The sequence below is a fragment of the Oncorhynchus mykiss genome, chromosome 25, assembly GCF_013265735.2.
Source record: "Oncorhynchus mykiss isolate Arlee chromosome 25, USDA_OmykA_1.1, whole genome shotgun sequence".
Classification (NCBI taxonomy): Eukaryota; Metazoa; Chordata; class Actinopteri; order Salmoniformes; family Salmonidae; genus Oncorhynchus; species Oncorhynchus mykiss.
In genome coordinates, this window is record NC_048589.1 from 47,233,412 (window position 1) to 47,256,694 (window position 23,283).

General features: G+C 45.3%; 1 protein-coding gene across 4 annotated transcripts in view; it reads left to right on the forward strand.

Annotated features, from left to right (window-relative positions):
- nsd2 (nuclear receptor binding SET domain protein 2) overlaps nt 1-22,704 on the forward strand; it is a 71,007-nt gene extending 48,303 nt beyond the window's left edge. For all 4 annotated transcript variants that reach the window (XM_036962378.1, XM_036962377.1, XM_036962380.1 and 1 more), the window contains 6 exons: nt 3,498-3,767; nt 6,225-6,341; nt 17,310-17,451; nt 17,724-17,830; nt 18,501-18,702; nt 22,100-22,704. In XM_036962378.1, the coding sequence (XP_036818273.1) occupies nt 3,498-3,767; nt 6,225-6,341; nt 17,310-17,451; nt 17,724-17,830; nt 18,501-18,702; nt 22,100-22,263 (1,002 nt within the window). In that variant the 3' untranslated portion in view covers nt 22,264-22,704. The remainder of the gene's footprint in view (nt 1-3,497; nt 3,768-6,224; nt 6,342-17,309; nt 17,452-17,723; nt 17,831-18,500; nt 18,703-22,099) is intronic.
- Nucleotides 22,705-23,283: the final 579 nt, after the last annotated feature.

The following is a 23,283-nucleotide window of genomic DNA, read 5'->3' on the forward strand; positions in this document are numbered from 1 at the left end:
TAGTCCTTTAAACGCGGTCCTTTAAACTCGGTCCACCTTAGTCCTTTAAACGCGGTCCACCTTAGTCCTTTAAACTCGGTCTAACTTAGTCCTTTAAACTCGGTCCACCTTAGTCCTTTAAACGCGGTCCTTTAAACGCGGTCCACCTTGGTCCTTTTAAACGCGGTCCACCTTAGTCCTTTAAACGTGGTCCACCTTAGTCCTTTAAACGCGGTCCACCTTAGTCCTTTAAACGCGGTCCACCTTAGTCCTTTAAACGCGGTCCACCTTGGTCCTTTAAACGCGGTCCACCTTAGTCCTTTTAAACGCGGTCCACCTTAGTCCTTTAAACGCTGTCCACCTTAGTCCTTTAAACGCGGTCCACCTTAGTCCTTTAAACGCGGTCCACCTTGGTCCTTTAAACGCGGTCCACCTTAGTCCTTTAAACTCGGTCCACCTTAGTCCTTTAAACGCGGTCCACCTTGGTCCTTTAAACGCGGTCCACCTTAGTCCTTTAAACGCGGTCCACCTTAGTCCTTTAAACTCGGTCCACCTTAGTCCTTTAAACTCGGTCCACCTTAGTCCTTTAAACGCGGTCCACCTTAGTCCTTTAAACGCGGTCCACCTTAGTCCTTTAAACGCGGTCCACCTTAGTCCTTTAAACGCGGTCCACCTTAGTCCTTTAAACGCGGTCCACCTTAGTCCTTTAAACTCGGTCCACCTTAGTCCTTTAAACGCGGTCCACCTTAGTCCTTTAAACGCGGTCCACCTTAGTCCTTTAAACGCGGTCCACCTTAGTCCTTTAAACGCGGTCCACCTTAGTCCTTTAAACGCGGTCCACATTAGTCCTTTAAACTCGGTCCACCTAAGTCCTTTAAACGCGGTCCACCTTAGTCCTTTAAACGCGGTCCACCTTAGTCCTTTAAACTCGGTCCACCTTAGTCCTTTAAACTCGGTCCACCTTAGTCCTTTAAACTCGGTCCACCTTGGTCCTTTAAACGCGGTCCACCTTAGTCCTTTAAACGCGGTCCACCTTAGTCCTTTAAACGCGGTCCACCTTAGTCCTTTAAACTCGGTCCACCTTAGTCCTTTAAACGCGGTCCACCTTGTTCCTTTAAACGCGGTCCACCTTAGTCCTTTAAACGCGGTCCACCTTAGTCCTTTAAACTCGGTCCACCTTAGTCCTTTAAACTCGGTCCACCTTAGTCCTTTAAACGCGGTCCACCTTAGTCCTTTAAACTCGGTCCACCTTAGTCCTTTAAACTCGGTCCACCTTAGTCCTTTAAACGCGGTCCACCTTAGTCCTTTAAACTCGGTCTAACTTAGTCCTTTAAACGCGGTCCACCTTAGTCCTTTAAACTCGGTCTAACTTAGTCCTTTAAACTCGGTCCACCTTAGTCCTTTAAACGCGGTCCACCTTAGTCCTTTAAACGCGGTCCACCTTAGTCCTTTAAACTCGGTCCACCTTAGTCCTTTAAACGCGGTCCACCTTGGACCTTTAAACGCGGTCCACCTTAGTCCTTTAACCTCTCTGATCTCCCAAACCCGGATCCGGTATCGTGACTACAGCCTCAAGCTCATTACCATAACGCAACGTTAACTATTCATGAAAATCGCAAATGAAATGAAATAAATATGCTAGCTCTCAAGCTTAGCCTTTTGTTAACAACACTGTCATCTCAGATTTTCAAAATATGCTTCTCAACCATTGCAAAACAAGCATTTGTGTAACAGTATTGATGGCTAACGTAGCATTTAGCATTAGCATTCAGCTGGCAACATTTACACAAAAAAACAGAAAAGCATTCAAATAAAATCATTTACCTTTGAAGAACTTCAGATGTTTTCAATGAGGAGACTCTCAGATAGCAAATGTTCAGTTTTTCCTGAAAGATTATTTGTTTAGGACAAATCGCTCCGTTTTCTGCGTCACGTTTAGCTATGAAAAAACCCCTGTATCCAGGATTGTGTAAATCTATCAGCAAGCTCATTAGCATAACACAACGTTAACTATTCATGAAAATCGCAAATGAAATGAAATAAATATGCCATCTCTCAAGCTTAGCCTTTTGTAAACAACACTGTCATCTCAGATTTTCAAAATATGCTTCTCAACCATAGGAAAACAATCATTTGTGTAAAAGTAGCTAGCTAGCGTTAGCATTTAGCGTTAGCATTTAGCGTTAGCATTAGCGTTAGCATCCAGCACGCAACATTAACAAAAACATAAAAGCCTTCAAATAAAATCATTTACCTTTGAAGAACTTCTGATGTTTTCAATGAGGATACTCTCAGTTAGATAGCAGATGCTCAGTTTTTCCAAAAAGATTCCTTGTGTATTAGAAATAGCTCCGTTTTATACATCACATTTGGCTACCAAAAAAAATCCGAAAATTCAGTCCTCAAAAAGCGAACTTTTTTCCAAATTAACTCCATAATATCGACTGAAAACATGGCAAACGTTGTTTAGAATCAATCATCAAGGTGTTTTTCACATATCTCTTCATTGATACATCGTTCTTGGACACATGGTTTCTCCCCTATATCAAATGGATAGGTACGAGCAGCTGGCAATTGCGCACCGAATTCCACGCAGGACACCAGGCGGACACTTGGAAAATGTAGTCTCTTATGGTCAATCTTCCAATGATATGCCTACAAATACGTCACAATGCTGCTAAGACCTTGGGCGAACGACAGAAAGTGTAGGCTCATTCCTTGCGCAATCACAGCCATATAAGGAGACAATGGAAAACAGAGCTTCAGAAATTCTGCTAATTCCTGGTTGATGCATCATCTTGGTTTCGCCTGTAGAATGAGTTCTGGGGCACTTACAGACAAAATCTTTGCAGATTCTGAAACTTCAGAGTGTTTTCTTTCCAAAACTGTCAAGAATATGCATAGTCGAGCATCTTTTCGTGACAAAATATCGCGCTTAAAACGGGAACGTTTTTTATCCAAAAATGAAATAGCGCCCCTAGAGATCTAACAGGTTAAACACGGTCCACCTTAGTCAGCCCATTAGGAGATGGCGTTCTTCATTTCACCTGTCACAATGTTTGTTATGAAGCTTACCTGTATTACTCAGTCACAAAGTGTTTTTTTACAAGCACACAACAATGAGACCGGAGACTTGTGAATCACTCAGGGTTGTGCAGCACACGCCAGGTGATCTAGTTACAGTATGGAATTCACAACTAGATGTTTGGCAGCTAGATCAGCTAGATCTGAAAACTATTAAGTTAACTGTCTAAAATGTGCTAAATGCTCTGCAATTGTGCAGTTGGTTTGCTAATTAGTAGCTAATTAGCTAAATGGGTAGCTTCTTACAAATTAAGCTGCACTTCGTAACAGAGAATCCCCTGGATCAAGTGCTGTCTAATATTTGTTTTGTGTGTGCAGCAAACTGTGAGTAGTCCTTCAAATGCGTTTCAACTTATTCCTTCAAACTCAGCCCTTTGTCCAACTTTGTCCAGTTGGATATTTGTAATGTATGTTCTCCCCTGTATGTTCTGCAGATCAACAAGCCCTGTGGCCGGGTGCAAGTCTACACAGCCGACGTATCAGAGATCCCCAAGTGTAACTGTAAGCCCACGGATGAGAAGCCGTGTGGGTTTGAGTCAGAATGCCTGAACAGGATGTTGATGTACGAGTGCCACCCTCAGGTCTGTCCAAACGCAGAGCGATGCTGCAACCAGGACTTCACCAAGAGACACTACCCAGAGACTAAGATCATCAAGACTGCTGGCAAGGGCTGGGGTCTGGTGGCACTACGGGATATTAAGAAGGTGTGTGTTTGTGTGTGTGTGTGTATATACAGTTTACATACACCTTAGCCAAATACATTTAAACTCAGTTTTTTCAGAAATTTACATACACTCAATTAGTATTTGGTAGCATTGCCTTTAAATTGTTTAACTTGGGTCAAACGTTTCGGATAGCCTTCCACAAACTTCCCACAATAATGGGTGAATTGTGGCCCATTCCTCCAGACAGAGCTGGTGTAACTGAGTCAGGTTTGTAGGCCTCCTTGCTCGCACAAGCTTTTTCAGTTCTGCCCACACATTGTCTATAAGATTGAGATCAGGGCTTTGTGATGGCCACTCCAATACCTTGACTTTGTTGTCCTTAAGCCATTTTGCCACAACTTTGGAAGTATGCTTGGGGTCATTGTCCATTTGGAAGACCCTTTTGCGACCAAACTGATGTCTTGAGATGTTGCTTCAATATATCCAAATAATTTTCCGTCCTCATGATGCCATCTATTTTGTGAAGTGCACCAGTCCCTCATGCAGCAAAGCACGCCCACAACATGATGCTGCCACCCCCTGCTTCACGGTTGGGATGGTGTTCTTCAGCTTGCAAGCCTCCCCCTTTTTCCTCCTAACATAATGATGGTCATTATGGCCAAACAGTTCTATTTTTGTTTCATCAGACCAGAGGACATTTCTCCAAAAAGTACTGGGAATCGAAATGGCCTGCCCGTACTGGGAATCGAAATGGCCTGCCCGTACTCCAATATTTGACAATAATGACTTGCCTTTTGCATCCCCCCCCAATGATCTGAATGTGGAATCTGTACTGTTTCCGATTTATCATGGACAGTAATGGTTTAAGAACAGTCCAAGATTTGAAAGATACACATTACCAGACTACTCCTTTTCTCAATATTTACAACTTAGGTCAGCTATGCTGTCCTCTGGGGAGTCCCTTGGGAAACCCAACTACCAAACCATCCAATGATGGGATTTAGAAATCTGGGCTCCGAAAAGGTTGACTAATTTGACTAATTTCATACCCATACATGACATAGTTCAGTTAAAGCCCAACACATATAAACAATAAATACACTGATTGTATAAAACTTGATTTTTAATTATTGAGAAAATTGAGACATGGATTGTATATTTCAAATCAAATCAAAATCAAATCAAATTTTATTTGTCACATACACATGGTTAGCAGATGTTAATGCGAGTGTAGCGAAATGCTTGTGCTTCTAGTTCCGACAATGCAGTAATAACCAACAAGTAATCTAGCTAACAATTCCAAAACTACTGTCTTGTACACAGTGTAAGGGGATAAAGAATATGTACATAAAGATATATGAATGAGTGATGGTACAGAGCGGCATAGGCAAGATACAGTAGATGGTATTGAGTACAGTATATACATATGAGATGAGTATGTAAACAAAGTGGCATAGTTAAAGTGGCTAGTGATACATGTATTACATAAAGATGCAGTAGATGATATAGAGTACAGTATATACATATACATATGAGATGAATAATGTAGGGTATGTAAACATTATATTAGGTAGCATTGTTTAAAGTGGCTAGTGATATATTTTACATAATTTCCCATCAATTCCCATTATTAAAGTGGCTGGAGTTGAGTCAGTGTGTTGGCAGCAGCCACTCAATGTTAGTGGTGGCTGTTTAACAGTCTGATGGCCTTGAGATAGATCTCTCGGTCCCAGCTTTGATGCCCCTGTACTGACCTCGCCTTCTGGATGATAGCGGGGTGAACAGGCAGTGGCTCGGGTGGTTGTTGTCCTTGATGATCTTTATGGCCTTCGTGTGACATCGGGTGGTGTAGGTGTCCTGGAGGGCAGGTAGTTTGCCCCCGGTGATGCGTTGTGCAGACCTCACTACCCTCTGGAGAGCCTTACGGTTGTGGGCGGAGCAGTTGCCGTACCAGGCGGTGATACAGCCCGACAGGATGCTCTCGATTGTGCATCTGTAGAAGTTTGAGTGCTTTTGGTGATAAGCCAAATTTCTTCAGCCTCCTGAGGTTGAAGAGGCGCTGCTGCGCCTTCTTCACGATGCTGTCTGTGTTGGTGGACCATTCAGAGGGTTAATGGGCAAGACGAACGATTCAAGTGCCTTTGAACAGGGTACGGTAGTAAGTGCCAGATGCAGCGGTTTGTGTCAAGAACTGCAATTTTGCTGGGTTTTTCACGCTCAACAGTTTCCTGTGAGTATCAAGAATGGTCCACCCAGGGGTGGTATAGGGAGGGTTTTTATGGGGGTACCTGGAGGGTCAGGATGGTGGATTGTCTGTCTGATTTGAACCCTTCACAGAAGAAAAAGGAAAATCTGTGATCTGATTGGTTGATGGTGTTTCAGTGATCTGATTGGTTGATGAAGGTTAATCGGTGATCTGATTGGGTGATGAGGGTGTATCAGTAGTCTGACTGGGTGATGCTGTATCCCTGATTTGATTTCTTGCCTCTCCTGCAGGGTGAGTTTGTGAATGAGTACATCGGAGAGCTGATCGATGAAGAGGAATGTCGCTCCAGGATCAAGTACTACCAGGAGAATGACATCACTCACTTCTACATGCTCACCATCGACAAGGTAAACTATGACATCACTCACTTCTACATGCTCACCATCGACGAGGTAAACTATGGCATCACTCACTTCGACATGCTCAACATGGACAAGGTAAACTATGACATCACTCACTTCTACATGCTCACCATCGACAAGGTAAACTATGACATCACTCACTTCTACATGCTCACCATCGACAAGGTAAACTATGACATCACTCACTTCTACATGCTCACCATCGGCAAGGTAAACTATGACATCACTCACTTCTACATGCTCACCATCGACAAGGTAAACTATAACATAACTCACTTCTACATGCTCACCATCGGCAAGGTAAACTATGACATCACTCACTTCTACATTACCTGTTATAATGTTACTGCTGGCCTGGACACTTGACTGACCTGTTATAATGTTACTGCTGGCCTGGACACTGACCTGTTATAATGTTACTGCTGGCCTGGACACTTGACTGACCTGTTATAATGTTACTGCTGGCCTGGACACTGTTCTGACCTGTTATAATGTTACTGCTGGCCTGGACACTGTTCTAACCTGTTATAATGTTAATGCTGGCCTGGACACTGACCTGTTATAATGTTACTGCTGGCCTGGACACTGTTCTGACCTGTTATAATGTTACTGCTGGCCTGGACACTGTTCTGACCTGTTATAATGTTACTGCTGGCCTGGACACTGACCTGTTATAATGTTACTGCTGGCCTGGACACTGTTCTGACCTGTTATAATGTTACTGCTGGCCTGGACACTGTTCTAACCTGTTATAATGTTAATGCTGGCCTGGACACTGACCTGTTATAATGTTACTGCTGGCCTGGACACTGTTCTGACCTGTTATAATGTTACTGCTGGCCTGGACACTGTTCTAACCTGTTATAATGTTAATGCTGGCCTGGACACTGACATGTTATAATGTTACTGCTGGCCTGGACACTGTTCTGACCTGTTATAATGTTACTGCTGGCCTGGACACTGTTCTGACCTGTTATAATGTTACTGCTGGCCTGGACACTGGACTGACCTGTTATAATGTTACTGCTGGCCTGGACACTGTTCTGACCTGTTATAATATTACTGCTGGCCTGGACACTGACCTGTTATAATATTACTGCTGGCCTGGACACTGGACTGTTATAATGTTACTGCTGGCCTGGACACTGACCTGTTATAATGTTACTGCTGGCCTGGACACTGTTCTGACCTGTTATAATGTTACTGCTGGCCTGGACACTGTTCTGACCTGTTATAATGTTACTGCTGGCCTGGACACTGTTCTGACCCGTTATAATGTTACTGCCGGCCTGGACACTGACCTGTTATAATGTTACTGCTGGCCTGGACACTGACCTGTTATAATGTTACTGCTGGCCTGGACACTGACCTGTTATAATGTTACTGCTGGCCTGGACACTGTTCTGACCTGTTATAATGTTACTGCTGGCCTGGACACTGTTCTGACCTGTTATAATGTTACTGCTGGCCTGGACACTGTTCTGACCTGTTATAATGTTACTGCTGGCCTGGACACTGACCTGTTATAATGTTACTGCTGGCCTGGACACTGTTCTGACCTGTTATAATATTACTGCTGGCCTGGACACTGTTCTGACCTGTTATAATATTACTGCTGGCCTGGACACTGACCTGTTATAATGTTACTGCTGGCCTGGACACTGTTCTGACCTGTTATAATATTACTGCTGGCCTGGACACTGTTCTGACCTGTTATAATATTACTGCTGGCCTGGACACTGTTCTGACCTGTTATAATATTACTGCTGGCCTGGACACTGTTCTGACCTGTTATAATATTACTGCCGGCCTGGACACTGACCTGTTATAATGTTACTGCTGGCCTGGACACTGTTCTGACCTGTTATAATGTTACTGCTGGCCTGGACACTGTTCTGACATGTTATAATGTTACTGCTGGCCTGGACACTGTTCTGACCTGTTATAATGTTACTGCTGGCCTGGACACTGTTCTGACCTGTTATAATATTACTGCTGGCCTGGACACTGTTCTGACCTGTTATAATGTTACTGCTGGCCTGGACACTGTTCTGACCTGTTATAATATTACTGCTGGCCTGGACACTGTTCTGACCTGTTATAATGTTACTGCTGGCCTGGACACTGTTCTGACCTGTTATAATGTTACTGCTGGCCTGGACACTGACCTGTTGTAATGTTACTGCTGGCCTGGACACTGACCTGTTATAATGTTACTGCTGGCCTGGACACTGACCTGTTGTAATGTTACTGCTGGCCTGGACACTGACCTGTTATAGTATTACTGCTGGCCTGGACACTGACCTGTTATAATGTTACTGCTGGCCTGGACACTGTTCTGACCTGTTATAATGTTACTGCTGGCCTGGACACTGACCTGTTATAATGTTACTGCTGGCCTGGACACTGTTCTGACCTGTTATAATGTTACTGCTGGCCTGGACACTGTTCTGACCTGTTATAATATTACTGCTGGCCTGGACACTGTTCTGACCTGTTATAATGTTACTGCTGGCCTGGACACTGACCTGACCTGTTATAATGTTACTGCTGGCCTGGACACTGACATGTTATAATGTTACTGCTGGCCTGGACACTGGACTGTTATAAAGTTACTGCTGGCCTGGACACTGTTCTGACCTGTTATAATGTTACTGCTGGCCTGTACACTGACCTGTTATAATGTTACTGCTGGCCTGGACACTGTTCTAACCTGTTATAATGTTACTGCTGGCCTGGACACTGTTCTGACCTGTTATAATGTTACTGCTGGCCTGGACACTGTTCTGACCTGTTATAATGTTACTGCTGGCCTGGACACTGACCTGTTATAATGTTACTGCTGGCCTGGACACTGTTCTAACCTGTTATAATGTTACTGCTGGCCTGGACACTGTTCTGACCTGTTATAATGTTACTGCTGGCCTGGACACTGTTCTGACCTGTTATAATATTACTGCTGGCCTGGACACTGTTCTGACCTGTTATAATGTTACTGCTGGCCTGGACACTGACCTGACCTGTTATAATGTTACTGCTGGCCTGGACACTGGACTGTTATAAAGTTACTGCTGGCCTGGACACTGTTCTGACCTGTTATAATGTTACTGCTGGCCTGGACACTGGATTGACCTGTTATAATGTTACTGCTGGCCTGGACACTGTTCTGACCTGTTATAATGTTACTGCTGGCCTGGACACTGACCTGTTATAATGTTATTGCTGGCCTGGACACTGACCTGTTATAATGTTACTGCTGGCCTGGACACTGGACTGACCTGTTATAACACATATGTCAGAGTCAAGGCCCGCGGGCCACATCCGGCCCGCAAGAAGGTTTTTTACGGCCCCTGGGATGATCTTGATTTATTATTAGAACCGGCCCGCAGCAAGCCGGCAGCCCGCAGATCTTTTACACGCACCAATACTACATTTCCCACAATGCAAAGGTGACGCACCGAGCAGTAGGCTGCTTCATTTCAATATTTATTGGCACAGCAGTCGTCAGCATCACAGTAAAATTAACTTTCAGATACCCATCAAAAATGGCAAAACGGAAGGTGGATACTGAGAACCGGGGGTTTCAAACAAGGTGGGAGTCGGAGTATATGTTCACGAAGGTAGCTGGAAAACCTGTGTGTCTTCTGTGTGGAGAAAGTGTGGCGGTACTGAAAGAGTATAATCTGAGACGACATTATGAAACGAAACACGCGGACACACACGCGGACGCAACTGTCAAGGCCAGTTTTATTTTGGCAGAAGAGATCGCTAAATCAGCCCGGCCATTTACGGAGGGGGATTTCATCAAAAACTGCATGATTAAAGTTTGTGACGAAGTTTGCCCAGAAAAAAGGCAACTCTTTTTAAATGTGAGTCTGAGCAGAAACACCATTGCCGAGAGAGTAGACCAGTTGTCCATCAATCTAAAAGAGCAGCTTGTGAAAAAGGGAAAAGATTTTATTGCATATTCCTTGGCTGTGGATGAGAGCACCGACATTTCTGACATTGCCCAGTTGTCAATTTTCATCCGCGGAGTGGACTCCAACCTAAGCGTGACAGAGGAGTTTTTGGCTTTACGTCCTATGCATGGCACAACTACGGGGCATGATTTGTATGAAGAGGTGTCAAGATGTGTAAATGAGATGGAGCTGCCTTGGGAAAAACTCGTGGGTTTGACAACCGACGGAGCACCTGCGATGTGTGGACACAGGAGCGGACTGGTGGCGAAGATACGGGAAAAGATGCAAGAGGAAAACGCGACAGGTGAGCTGACAGCTTATCATTGTATCATACACCAGGAAGCGTTGTGCGGTAAAGCCTTGAAAATGGAGCATGTAATGAGCATCATCACGCGCACAGTTAACTTTATCAGAGCCAAAGGTTTGAATCACCGCCAGTTCAAGGCATTTCTGACGGAGTTAGAAACGGAGCATGGTGATTTGCCTTATCACACAGAGGTGCGATGGCTAAGCCAGGGAAAGGTGCTTCAAAGATGTTTCGAGCTTCGTGAGGAGATTTGTCTGTTCTTGGACAGCAAAGGGAAAGACACAACACAACTCCGAGACGAAATGTTTCTGTGTGAAATGGCTTTTCTGTGTGACATTACGAGTCATCTGAATGCAATAAACTTGCAGCTGCAGGGTCGGGATCGTGTCATCTCTGATATGTACAGTACAGTGAAGGCATTTAAAACCAAACTGACTCTGTGGGAGACGCAGATGCGGAAAGAAAATTTGAGCCACTTTCCCAGCTGCCAGACCATGAAAGAGAAGCTCTCTACCAGTGCGTTCCCGAGCACACAGTTGGCTGATAAAATAGGTATGCTTGCCGCTGACTTTCGACGCCGATTTGCTGACTTTGAAGCACAAAAAAGCAGGTTGGAACTGCTCGGTAACCCATTTGCTGTTGACGTGGAAAGCTCACCACCAAACCTCCAAATGGAGTTGATTGACCTCCAATGCAATGATGCACTGAGGGCAAAATATGCGGCAGTGGGTGCTGCGGAGTTCGCCCGTTTCCTCCCCGGCACAATGCCCCAGCTGCGCATCCAGGCTGCTCAAACGTTGTCTATGTTTGGCAGCACATACCTGTGTGAACAACTGTTTTCTTTGATGAACCTGAACAAAACATCACACAGAAGTCGACTTACTGCTGAACACCTCCACTCAATTCTGAGGATTTCTTCAGCTCAGAGCCTTACCCCGAACATTGATGAACTTGTGGAAAAGATGGGACACCACCAAGTATCACCCTCAACCTCAAACAAGTGAACATTACTGTGCAATCACATATTTAGAGTTTTTACTCAGTTCAAGTTTAAAAGTTAAAATGTAATATTTGTTTTCACTGCATGTTACTTCTCCTTAAACAAAGTGTTGTTTTTGATTAATAGATTTTTGCACTTTATTTTTTTGTATTTCAATCCAATTATATTTTAAAAATATTTCAGTTGAGTGGATGATAGAAAATTGCTATTATTGTTTTTTCTTTGAAGTAAATTTAGCCCACTTTTGCTAAAATAGAAAATATAGTCTACTGATGGTGCCTTGAATACCGGTTTCTTTCATTTAATGTTCATGTTATGGGGATATTTATATAAAGGAAATTTGTCTTTTGTGTCTGTTGAAAATTAAAGATTACTGACAGAGCCATAAGAAAATATTGCTTTATTTATCTGATCATATTGTAATATATTTGTTAGGTTTTCAGTAGGTTCAATTAGGTTCACTAGACTATATGCGTCATTTAAACATTTTTCAATGAACATTCGAACAGTCCGGCCCTCGTCTTGTAGCTGATTTTTTTATTTGGCCCTCCGTCCATTTGACTTTGACACCCCTGTGTTATAATGTTACTGCTGGCCTGGACACTGACCTGTTATAATGTTACTGCTGGCCTGGACACTGGACTGTTATAATGTTACTGCTGGCCTGGACACTGTTCTGACCTGTTATAATGTTACTGCTGGCCTGGACACTGACCTGTTATAATGTTACTGCTGGCCTGGACACTGTTCTGACCTGTTATAATGTTACTGCTGGCCTGGACACTGGATTGACCTGTTATAATGTTACTGCTGGCCTGGACACTGACCTGTTATAATGTTACTGCTGGCCTGGACACTGGATTGACCTGTTATAATGTTACTGCTGGCCTGGACACTGGATTGACCTGTTATAATGTTACTGCTGGCCTGGACACTGACCTGTTATAATGTTACTGCTGGCCTGGACACTGTTCTGACCTGTTATAATGTTACTGCTGGCCTGGACACTGACCTGTTATAATGTTACTGCTGGCCTGGACACTGTTCTGACCTGTTATAATATTACTGCTGGCCTGGACACTGTTCTGACCTGTTATAATATTACTGCTGGCCTGGACACTGTTCTGACCTGTTATAATATTACTGCTGGCCTGGACACTGTTCTGACCTGTTATAATATTACTGCCGGCCTGGACACTGACCTGTTATAATGTTACTGCTGGCCTGGACACTGTTCTGACCTGTTATAATGTTACTGCTGGCATGGACACTGTTCTGACATGTTATAATGTTACTGCTGGCCTGGACACTGTTCTGACCTGTTATAATGTTACTGCTGGCCTGGACACTGTTCTGACCTGTTATAATATTACTGCTGGCCTGGACACTGTTCTGACCTGTTATAATGTTACTGCTGGCCTGGACACTGTTCTGACCTGTTATAATATTACTGCTGGCCTGGACACTGTTCTGACCTGTTATAATGTTACTGCTGGCCTGGACACTGTTCTGACCTGTTATAATGTTACTGCTGGCCTGGACACTGACCTGTTATAATATTACTGCTGGCCTGGACACTGACCTGTTATAATGTTACTGCTGGCCTGGACACTGACCTGTTGTAATGTTACTGCTGGCCTGGACACTGACCTGTTATAATATTACTGCTGGCCTGGACACTGACCTGTTATAATGTTACTGCTGGCCTGGACACTGTTCTGACCTGTTATAATGTTACTGCTGGCCTGGACACTGACCTGTTATAATGTTACTGCTGGCCTGGACACTGTTCTGACCTGTTATAATGTTACTGCTGGCCTGGACACTGTTCTGACCTGTTATAATGTTACTGCTGGCCTGGACACTGTTCTGACCTGTTATAATATTACTGCTGGCCTGGACACTGTTCTGACCTGTTATAATGTTACTGCTGGCCTGGACACTGACCTGACCTGTTATAATGTTACTGCTGGCCTGGACACCTACATGTTATAATGTTACTGCTGGCCTGGACACTGGACTGTTATAAAGTTACTGCTGGCCTGGACACTGTTCTGACCTGTTATAATGTTACTGCTGGCCTGGACACTGACCTGTTATAATGTTACTGCTGGCCTGGACACTGTTCTAACCTGTTATAATGTTACTGCTGGCCTGGACACTGTTCTGACCTGTTATAATGTTACTGCTGGCCTGGACACTGTTCTGACCTGTTATAATGTTACTGCTGGCCTGGACACTGACCTGTTATAATGTTACTGCTGGCCTGGACACTGTTCTAACCTGTTATAATGTTACTGCTGGCCTGGACACTGTTCTGACCTGTTATAATGTTACTGCTGGCCTGGACACTGTTCTGACCTGTTATAATATTACTGCTGGCCTGGACACTGTTCTGACCTGTTATAATGTTACTGCTGGCCTGGACACTGACCTGACCTGTTATAATGTTACTGCTGGCCTGGACACTGACATGTTATAATGTTACTGCTGGCCTGGACACTGGACTGTTATAAAGTTACTGCTGGCCTGGACACTGTTCTGACCTGTTATAATGTTACTGCTGGCCTGGACACTGGATTGACCTGTTATAATGTTACTGCTGGCCTGGACACTGTTCTGACCTGTTATAATGTTACTGCTGGCCTGGACACTGTTCTGACCTGTTATAATGTTACTGCTGGCCTGGACACTGACCTGTTATAATGTTACTGCTGGCCTGGACACTGACCTGTTATAATGTTACTGCTGGCCTGGACACTGGACTGACCTGTTATAATGTTACTGCTGGCCTGGACACTGACCTGTTATAATGTTACTGCTGGCCTGGACACTGGACTGTTATAATGTTACTGCTGGCCTGGACACTGTTCTGACCTGTTATAATGTTACTGCTGGCCTGGACACTGACCTGTTATAATGTTACTGCTGGCCTGGACACTGTTCTGACCTGTTATAATGTTACTGCTGGCCTGGACACTGGATTGACCTGTTATAATGTTACTGCTGGCCTGGACACTGACCTGTTATAATGTTACTGCTGGCCTGGACACTGGATTGACCTGTTATAATGTTACTGCTGGCCTGGACACTGGATTGACCTGTTATAATGTTACTGCTGGCCTGGACACTGACCTGTTATAATGTTACTGCTGGCCTGGACACTGTTCTGACCTGTTATAATGTTACTGCTGGCCTGGACACTGACCTGTTATAATGTTACTGCTGGCCTGGACACTGTTCTGACCTGTTATAATATTACTGCTGGCCTGGACACTGTTCTGACCTGTTATAATATTACTGCTGGCCTGGACACTGTTCTGACCTGTTATAATATTACTGCTGGCCTGGACACTGTTCTGACCTGTTATAATATTACTGCCGGCCTGGACACTGACCTGTTATAATGTTACTGCTGGCCTGGACACTGTTCTGACCTGTTATAATGTTACTGCTGGCCTGGACACTGTTCTGACCTGTTATAATATTACTGCTGGCCTGGACACTGTTCTGACCTGTTATAATGTTACTGCTGGCCTGGACACTGTTCTGACCTGTTATAATATTACTGCTGGCCTGGACACTGTTCTGACCTGTTATAATGTTACTGCTGGCCTGGACACTGACCTGTTGTAATGTTACTGCTGGCCTGGACACTGACCTGTTATAATGTTACTGCTGGCCTGGACACTGACCTGTTGTAATGTTACTGCTGGCCTGGACACTGACCTGTTATAATATTACTGCTGGCCTGGACACTGACCTGTTATAATGTTACTGCTGGCCTGGACACTGTTCTGACCTGTTATAATGTTACTGCTGGCCTGGACACTGACCTGTTATAATGTTACTGCTGGCCTGGACACTGTTCTGACCTGTTATAATGTTACTGCTGGCCTGGACACTGTTCTGACCTGTTATAATGTTACTGCTGGCCTGGACACTGTTCTGACCTGTTATAATATTACTGCTGGCCTGGACACTGTTCTGACCTGTTATAATGTTACTGCTGGCCTGGACACTGACCTGACCTGTTATAATGTTACTGCTGGCCTGGACACTGACATGTTATAATGTTACTGCTGGCCTGGACACTGGACTGTTATAAAGTTACTGCTGGCCTGGACACTGTTCTGACCTGTTATAATGTTACTGCTGGCCTGGACACTGACCTGTTATAATGTTACTGCTGGCCTGGACACTGTTCTAACCTGTTATAATGTTACTGCTGGCCTGGACACTGTTCTGACCTGTTATAATGTTACTGCTGGCCTGGACACTGTTCTGACCTGTTATAATGTTACTGCTGGCCTGGACACTGACCTGTTATAATGTTACTGCTGGCCTGGACACTGTTCTAACCTGTTATAATGTTACTGCTGGCCTGGACACTGTTCTGACCTGTTATAATGTTACTGCTGGCCTGGACACTGTTCTGACCTGTTATAATATTACTGCTGGCCTGGACACTGTTCTGACCTGTTATAATGTTACTGCTGGCCTGGACACTGACCTGACCTGTTATAATGTTACTGCTGGCCTGGACACTGACATGTTATAATGTTACTGCTGGCCTGGACACTGGACTGTTATAAAGTTACTGCTGGCCTGGACACTGTTCTGACCTGTTATAATGTTACTGCTGGCCTGGACACTGGATTGACCTGTTATAATGTTACTGCTGGCCTGGACACTGGATTGACCTGTTATAATGTTACTGCTGGCCTGGACACTGACCTGTTATAATGTTACTGCTGGCCTGGACACTGTTCTGACCTGTTATAATGTTACTGCTGGCCTGGACACTGTTCTGACCTGTTATAATGTTACTGCTGGCCTGGACACTGTTCTGACCTGTTATAATGTTACTGCTGGCCTGGACACTGTTCTGACCTGTTATAATGTTACTGCTGGCCTGGACACTGTTCTGACCTGTTATAATGTTACTGCTGGCCTGGACACTGACCTGTTATAATGTTACTGCTGGCCTGGACACTGGATTGACCTGTTATAATGTTACTGCTGGCCTGGACACTGGATTGACCTGTTATAATGTTACTGCTGGCCTGGACACTGACCTGTTATAATGTTACTGCTGGCCTGGACACTGTTCTGACCTGTTATAATGTTACTGCTGGCCTGGACACTGGACTGTTATAATGTTACTGCTGGCCTGGACACTGTTCTGACCTGTTATAATGTTACTGCTGGCCTGGACACTGTTCTGACCTGTTATAATGTTACTGCTGGCCTGGACACTGTTCTGACCTGTTATAATGTTACTGCTGGCCTGGACACTGACCTGTTATAATGTTTCTGCTGGCCTGGACACTGTTCTGACCTGTTATAATGTTACTGCTGGCCTGGACACTGACCTGTTATAATGTTACTGCTGGCCTGGACACTGACCTGTTATAATGTTACTGCTGGCCTGGACACTGTTCTGACCTGTTATAATGTTACTGCTGGCCTGGACACTGACCTGTTATAATGTTACTGCTGGCCTGGACACTGACCTGTTATAATGTTACTGCTGGCCTGGACACTGACCTGTTATAATGTTACTGCTGGCCTGGACACTGACCTGTTATAATGTTACTGCTGGCCTGGACACTGACCTGTTGGGTTTCCAGGACAGGATCATCTGTTACTGCATACCTCTTCACCTGCCTGACCTGTGTTTCCAGGACCGGATCATAGACGCTGGCCCTAAAGGGAACTACTCCCGCTTCATGAACCACAGCTGCCAGCCCAACTGTGACACTCAGAAGTGGACGGTGAACGGAGACACGAGAGTTGGGCTGTTCGCTGTCTGTGACATCCCTGCTGGTGAGAACCCAGACATGTCCACTGTTCTCTTGTTTTATGGTTGACTTAGTTAGTTGGTGTTTTGTGGTTTAATAAAGGGACAGTGTGTTAATGTACCAAACATGAGTCAGGCTCATGGTCTCGTGAGGAGGTAGCCCTACCTGCGAATTCAAAATCAGTGTCACCCTCGGCTCAAAAGGGAATTTCCTCTTGGTCTGACGTTGGTTTCTCCCGTGGGAGACATGGGTTCAGATCCCAACCATGACATTAACATGGTGTTTTGTGGTTTCCAGGGACAGAGCTCACCTTCAACTACAACCTGGATTGCCTTGGTAATGAAAAGACGGCGTGTCGCTGTGGGGCTTCCAACTGTAGCGGTTTCCTTGGAGATCGGCCCAAGGTGAGTTTGCTCCTCTCGGGAACAATCAGAAATGATCGAAAGATTTAGAATGGGGACACTTTATAAAAAACTCAAACACATGACAGTCTCGAGGTCCACCTGACTATTGTCTCCTGTTCCAGACCTCTGGTGGCCAGGCCCCTATCTGACTGCTGTTTCGTGTCAGACATCTGGTGGCCAGGCCCCTACATTAGTGCTGTTTCCTGTCACACCTCTGGTGGCCATGCCCCTATCTGACTGTTTCCTGTCAGACCTCTGGTGGCCAGGCCCCTATCTGACTGTTTCCAATCAGACCTCTGGTGGCCAGGCCCCTACATTAGTGCTGTTTCCTGTCAGACCTCTGGTGGCCAGGCCCCTATCTGACTGTTTCCTGTCAGACCTCTGGTGGCCAGGCCCCTATCTGACTGTTTCCTGTCAGGCCTCTGGTGGCCAGGCCCCTATCTGACTGTTTCCTGTCAGACCTCTGGTGGCCAGGCCCCTATCTGACTGTTTCCTGTCAGACCTCTGGTGGCCAGGCCCCTATCTGACTGTTTCCTGTCAGGCCTCTGGTGGCCAGGCCCTTATCTGACTGTTTCCTGTCAGACCTCTGGTGGCCAGGCCCCTACATTAGTGCTGTTTCCTGTCAGACCTCTGGTGGCCAGGCTCCTATCTGACTGTTGTTTCCTGTCAGACGTCTGGTTTCCAGGCCGCGGAGCCCAAGGGGAAGAAAGCCAAGAAGAAAGTGAAGAAGCGTCGGGCGCGGAACGAGGGGAAGGAGTCTGAGGACGAGTGTTTCCGCTGTGGAGACGGAGGTCAGCTGGTTCTGTGTGACAGGAAGAGCTGCACCAAGGCCTTCCACCTCTCCTGCCTGGACCGCACCAAGAGACCCTTCGGTAAGACCCTAACCCCTGACCCTTCCACCTCTCCTGCCTGGACCGAACCAAGAGACCCTTCGGTAAGACCCTAACCCCCTAACTCCTGACCCTTCCACCTCTCCTGCCTGGACCGAACCAAGAGACCCTTCGGTAAGACCCTAACCCCCTGACCCTTCCACCTCTCCTGCCTGGACCACACCAAGAGACCCTTCGGTAAGACCCTAACCCCCTGACACTTCCACCTCTCCTGCCTGGACCACACCAAGAGACCCTTCGGTAAGACCCTAACCCCCTGACACTTCCACCTCTCCTGCCTGGACCACACCAAGAGACCCTTCGGTAAGACCCTAACCCCCTGACCCTTCCACCTCTCCTGCCTGGACCATACCAAGAGACAATTCGGTAAGATCCTAACCCCCTGACCCTTCCACCTCTCCTGCCTGGACCATACCAAGAGACAATTCGGTAAGACCCTAACCCTAATTAAGAATAAAAAGCTGAAATATCTCATCAATAATATTCAACTCCTTTGTTTATGTCAAGGAGCCTAAATAAGTTCAGGAGTAAAAATGTACTTAACAAGTCTCATAATAAGTTGCATGGACTCACTCTGTGTGCAATAATAGTGTTTAACATGATTTTTGAATGGCTACCTCATCTCTGTATCACACATGTACAATTATCTGTAAGGTCCCTCAGTCCAACAGTGAATTTCAAACACAGATTCAACCACAAAGACCAGGGAGGTTTTACAATGCCTCGCAAAGAAGGGTAGATGGTTAAAACATTCCATTAAAAAGGCAGACATTGAATATCCCTTTTGAGCATGGTTAAGTTATTAATTACACTTTGGTTGGTATATCAATAGAGCCCCATAGTGTAGGTGTTATAATACCCTAGCGGTCAAACAGGGAAATGGTACCAATCGTTTTTCCACCATTCATTCCTCCCATAGGGGATTTAACAATGAATTAAAATAAGGTCTGTTTGGTGTAGGCTTACCCTGGCATGACGTTTTGATAGCCATGTAAATCTCTCTAGGGCAAGGTGACTATCAATATATTCAGCTCTATTCTCTCTCAGATTCTAAAATGCTAATTAGAATGAAAGTAGACATCGTGCAAGACTACAAATCCCTGCCAGCACCTGCACGTCATCTCTGACACCTTTGTTAACAGGTATTATTTAAAACTTGCACAGTTCACAGAATTGTCCATTGAAAGAAATGTAGCCAATTTATTCATTGCTACATTTAGCTAACATTAGATCGTTAATCCAGAGTCCAGATCATCATGGCATTTGTAGTTCTTTATGATAGCCACATTAGCAGCTAATTGGTGTTTCATTTTGGGGGGGTGAATAAAGGTGAATGTACTGATAAAGTCCACTTGTCGTAGAGAGATTAGGGTAAGCCTACACGAAACAAAGGGGATTTTTAAAAACACTTAAAATAAGGGCTATGGGACCAGTTAATGGTTGAAAAACAATTGGAACTATTGCCCTGTTTGACTGCTAGGTTTTATGGGTATTATGACTCATACCGTGGTACTCTATACACCCAGTCACCCTTCCTAACTCAGTTTCCGGAGAGGGAAACCGCACAGGGATTTCACCATGAGGCCAATAGGGACTTTAAAGCAGAGTTTTAATGGCTATGAAAGGAGACAACTGAAGATGGAGCAACAACATTGTAGTTACTCCATAATACTAACCTAAATGACAGTGAAAATATGGAAACCTGTACCGAATACAAATATTCAAAAATATATTATATATCTGACCCCAACACATGATGATATTATATACAGTGGGGCAAAAAAGTATTTAGCCAGCCACCAATTGTGCAAGTTCTCCCACTTAAAAAGATGAGAGGCCTGTAATTTATCATAGGTACACTTCAACTATGACAGACAAAATGAGAAAAAAAAATCCAGGAAATCACATTGTAGGATTTTTTATGAATTTATTTGAAAATTATGGTGGAAAATAAACTTTTGTTATTGACCAAATACTTATACAATACTTTGTTATATACCCTTTGTTGGCAATGACAGAGGTCAAACGTTTTCTGTAAGTCTTCACAAGGTTTTCACACACTGTTGCTGGTATTTTGGCCCATTCCTCCATGCAGATCTCCTCTAGAGCAGTGATGTTTTGGGGCTGTTGCTGGGCAACACGGACTTTCAACTCCCTCCAAAGATTTTCTATGGGGTTGAGATCTGGAGACTGGCTAGGCCACTCCAGGACCTTGAAATGCTTCTTACGAAGCCACTCCTTCGTTGCCCGGGTGGTGTGTTTGGGATCATTGTCATGCGGAAAGACCCAGCCACATTTCATCTTCAATGCCCTTGCTGATGGAAGGAGGTTTTCACTCAAAATCTCACGATGCATGGCCCCATTCATTCTTTCCTTTACATGGATCAGTCGTCCTGGTCCCTTTGCAGAAAAACAGCCCCAAAGCATGATGTTTCCACCCCCATGCTTCACAGTAGGTATGGTGTTCTTTGGATGCAACTCAGCATTCTTTGTCCTCCAAACACGACGAGTTGAGTTTTTACCAAAAAGTTATATTTTGGTTTCATCTGACCATATGACATTCTCCCAATCTTCTTCTGGATCATCCAAATGCTCTCTAGCAAACTTCAGACGGGCCTGGACATGTACTGGCTTAAGCAGGGGGACACGTCTGGCACTGCAGGATTTGAGTCCCTGGCGGCGTAGTGTGTTACTGATGGTAGGCTTTGTTACTTTGGTCCCAGCTCTCTGCAGGTCATTCACTAGGTCCCCCCGTGTGGTTCTGGGATTTTTGCTCACCGGGGTGAGATCTTGCGTGGAGCCCCAGATCGAGGGAGATTATCAGTGGTCTAGTATGTCTTCCATTTCCTAATAATTGCTCCCACAGTTGATTTCTTCAAACCAAGCTGCTTATCTATTGCAGATTCAGTCTTCCCAGCCTGGTGCAGGTCTACAATTTAGTTTCTGGTGTCCTTTGACAGCTCTTTGGTCTTGGCCATAGTGGAGTTTGGGGCTGTGGACAGGTGTCTTTTATACTGATAACAAGTTCAAACAGGTGCCATTAATACAGGTAACGAGTGGAGGACAGAGGAGCCTCTTAAAGAAGAAGTTACAGGTCTGTGAGAGCCAGAAACCTTGCTTGTTTTTAGGTGACCAAATACTTATTTTCCACCATAATTTGCAAATAAATTCATAAAAAATCCTACAATGTGATTTTCTGGATTTTTTCTCATTTTGTCTGTCATAGTTGAAGTGTACCTATGATGAAAATTACAGGCCTCGTCTTTAAGTGGAAGAACTTGCACAATTGGTGGCTGACTAAATAATTTTTTGCCCCACTGTATATAACATAATGTGTTAACCAATATAATATCTATTATATAACTATGTTATGTTTCAGGGCGCTGGGACTGCCCGTGGCACCACTGTGACGTGTGTGGAAAGCCATCTGAGGCCTTCTGCCAGCTGTGCCCCAACTCCTTCTGCAAGAACCACCAGGAGGGGGCGCTACGGCCCTGGCCCCCCAATGGACAGCTCTGCTGCCAGGAGCACGACCACCTCTAACCCAACACCCAGAGTGGACTGAGGCCTAGGCTGACCCAGACCCCGACACACCCCCTCGGACCCCCTAAAGGCTTCAGGAGAGGCCTTGACCACAGTCTGGGAGATGCTGACCTGCAGCAGAACTGGGCCCAACTCCATAATGTCTTCAAGATGACAGATGGACAGAAATCCCTTTATGAATGTATGTTGTCTCTCTCCTCATCAGGGATCTGCTGTACTAATCTACACTTCGAACCAACCAGGTCCTTTTACACTCAGATAGCCAGCTAATCAGGTCCTTCCACCTGTTAGTTGTTTGTCTGTAACTCGTCTGCACTGAGAGAACTAAACACACACCTGTCTGTGGTACAAACACACAAGACAGTCAGAGTACAGTACACCTCCCAGCTACAGCCAGAAGAGTACAGTACACCTCCCAGCTACAGCCAGCAGAGTACAGTACATCTCCCAGCTACAGTCAGCAGAGTACACCTCACCTCCCAGCTACAGTCAGCAGAGTACACCTCCCAGCTACAGTCAGAGTACAGTACACCTCCCAGCTACAGTCAGCAGAGTACAGTACACCTCCCAGCTACAGCCAGCAGAGTACACCTCACCTCCCAGCTACAGCCAGCAGAGTACTGTACACCTCCCAGCTACAGTCAGCAGAGTACAGTACACCTCCCAGCTACAGTCAGCAGAGCACAGTACACCTCCCAGCTACAGCCAGCAGAGTACAGTACACCTCCCAGCTACAGTGAGCAGAGTACAGTACACCTCCCAGCTACAGCCAGCAGAGTACAGTACACCTCCCAGCTACAGCCAGCAGAGTACTGTACACCTCCCAGCTACAGTCAGCAGAGTACAGTACACCTCCCAGCTACAGCCAGCAGAGTACAGTACACCTCCCAGCTACAGCCAGCAGAGTACACCACACCTCCCAGCTACAGCCAGCAGAGTACACCTCACCTCCCAGCTACAGTCAGCAGAGTACATTACACCTCCCAGCTACAGTGAGCAGAGTACAGTACACCTCCCAGC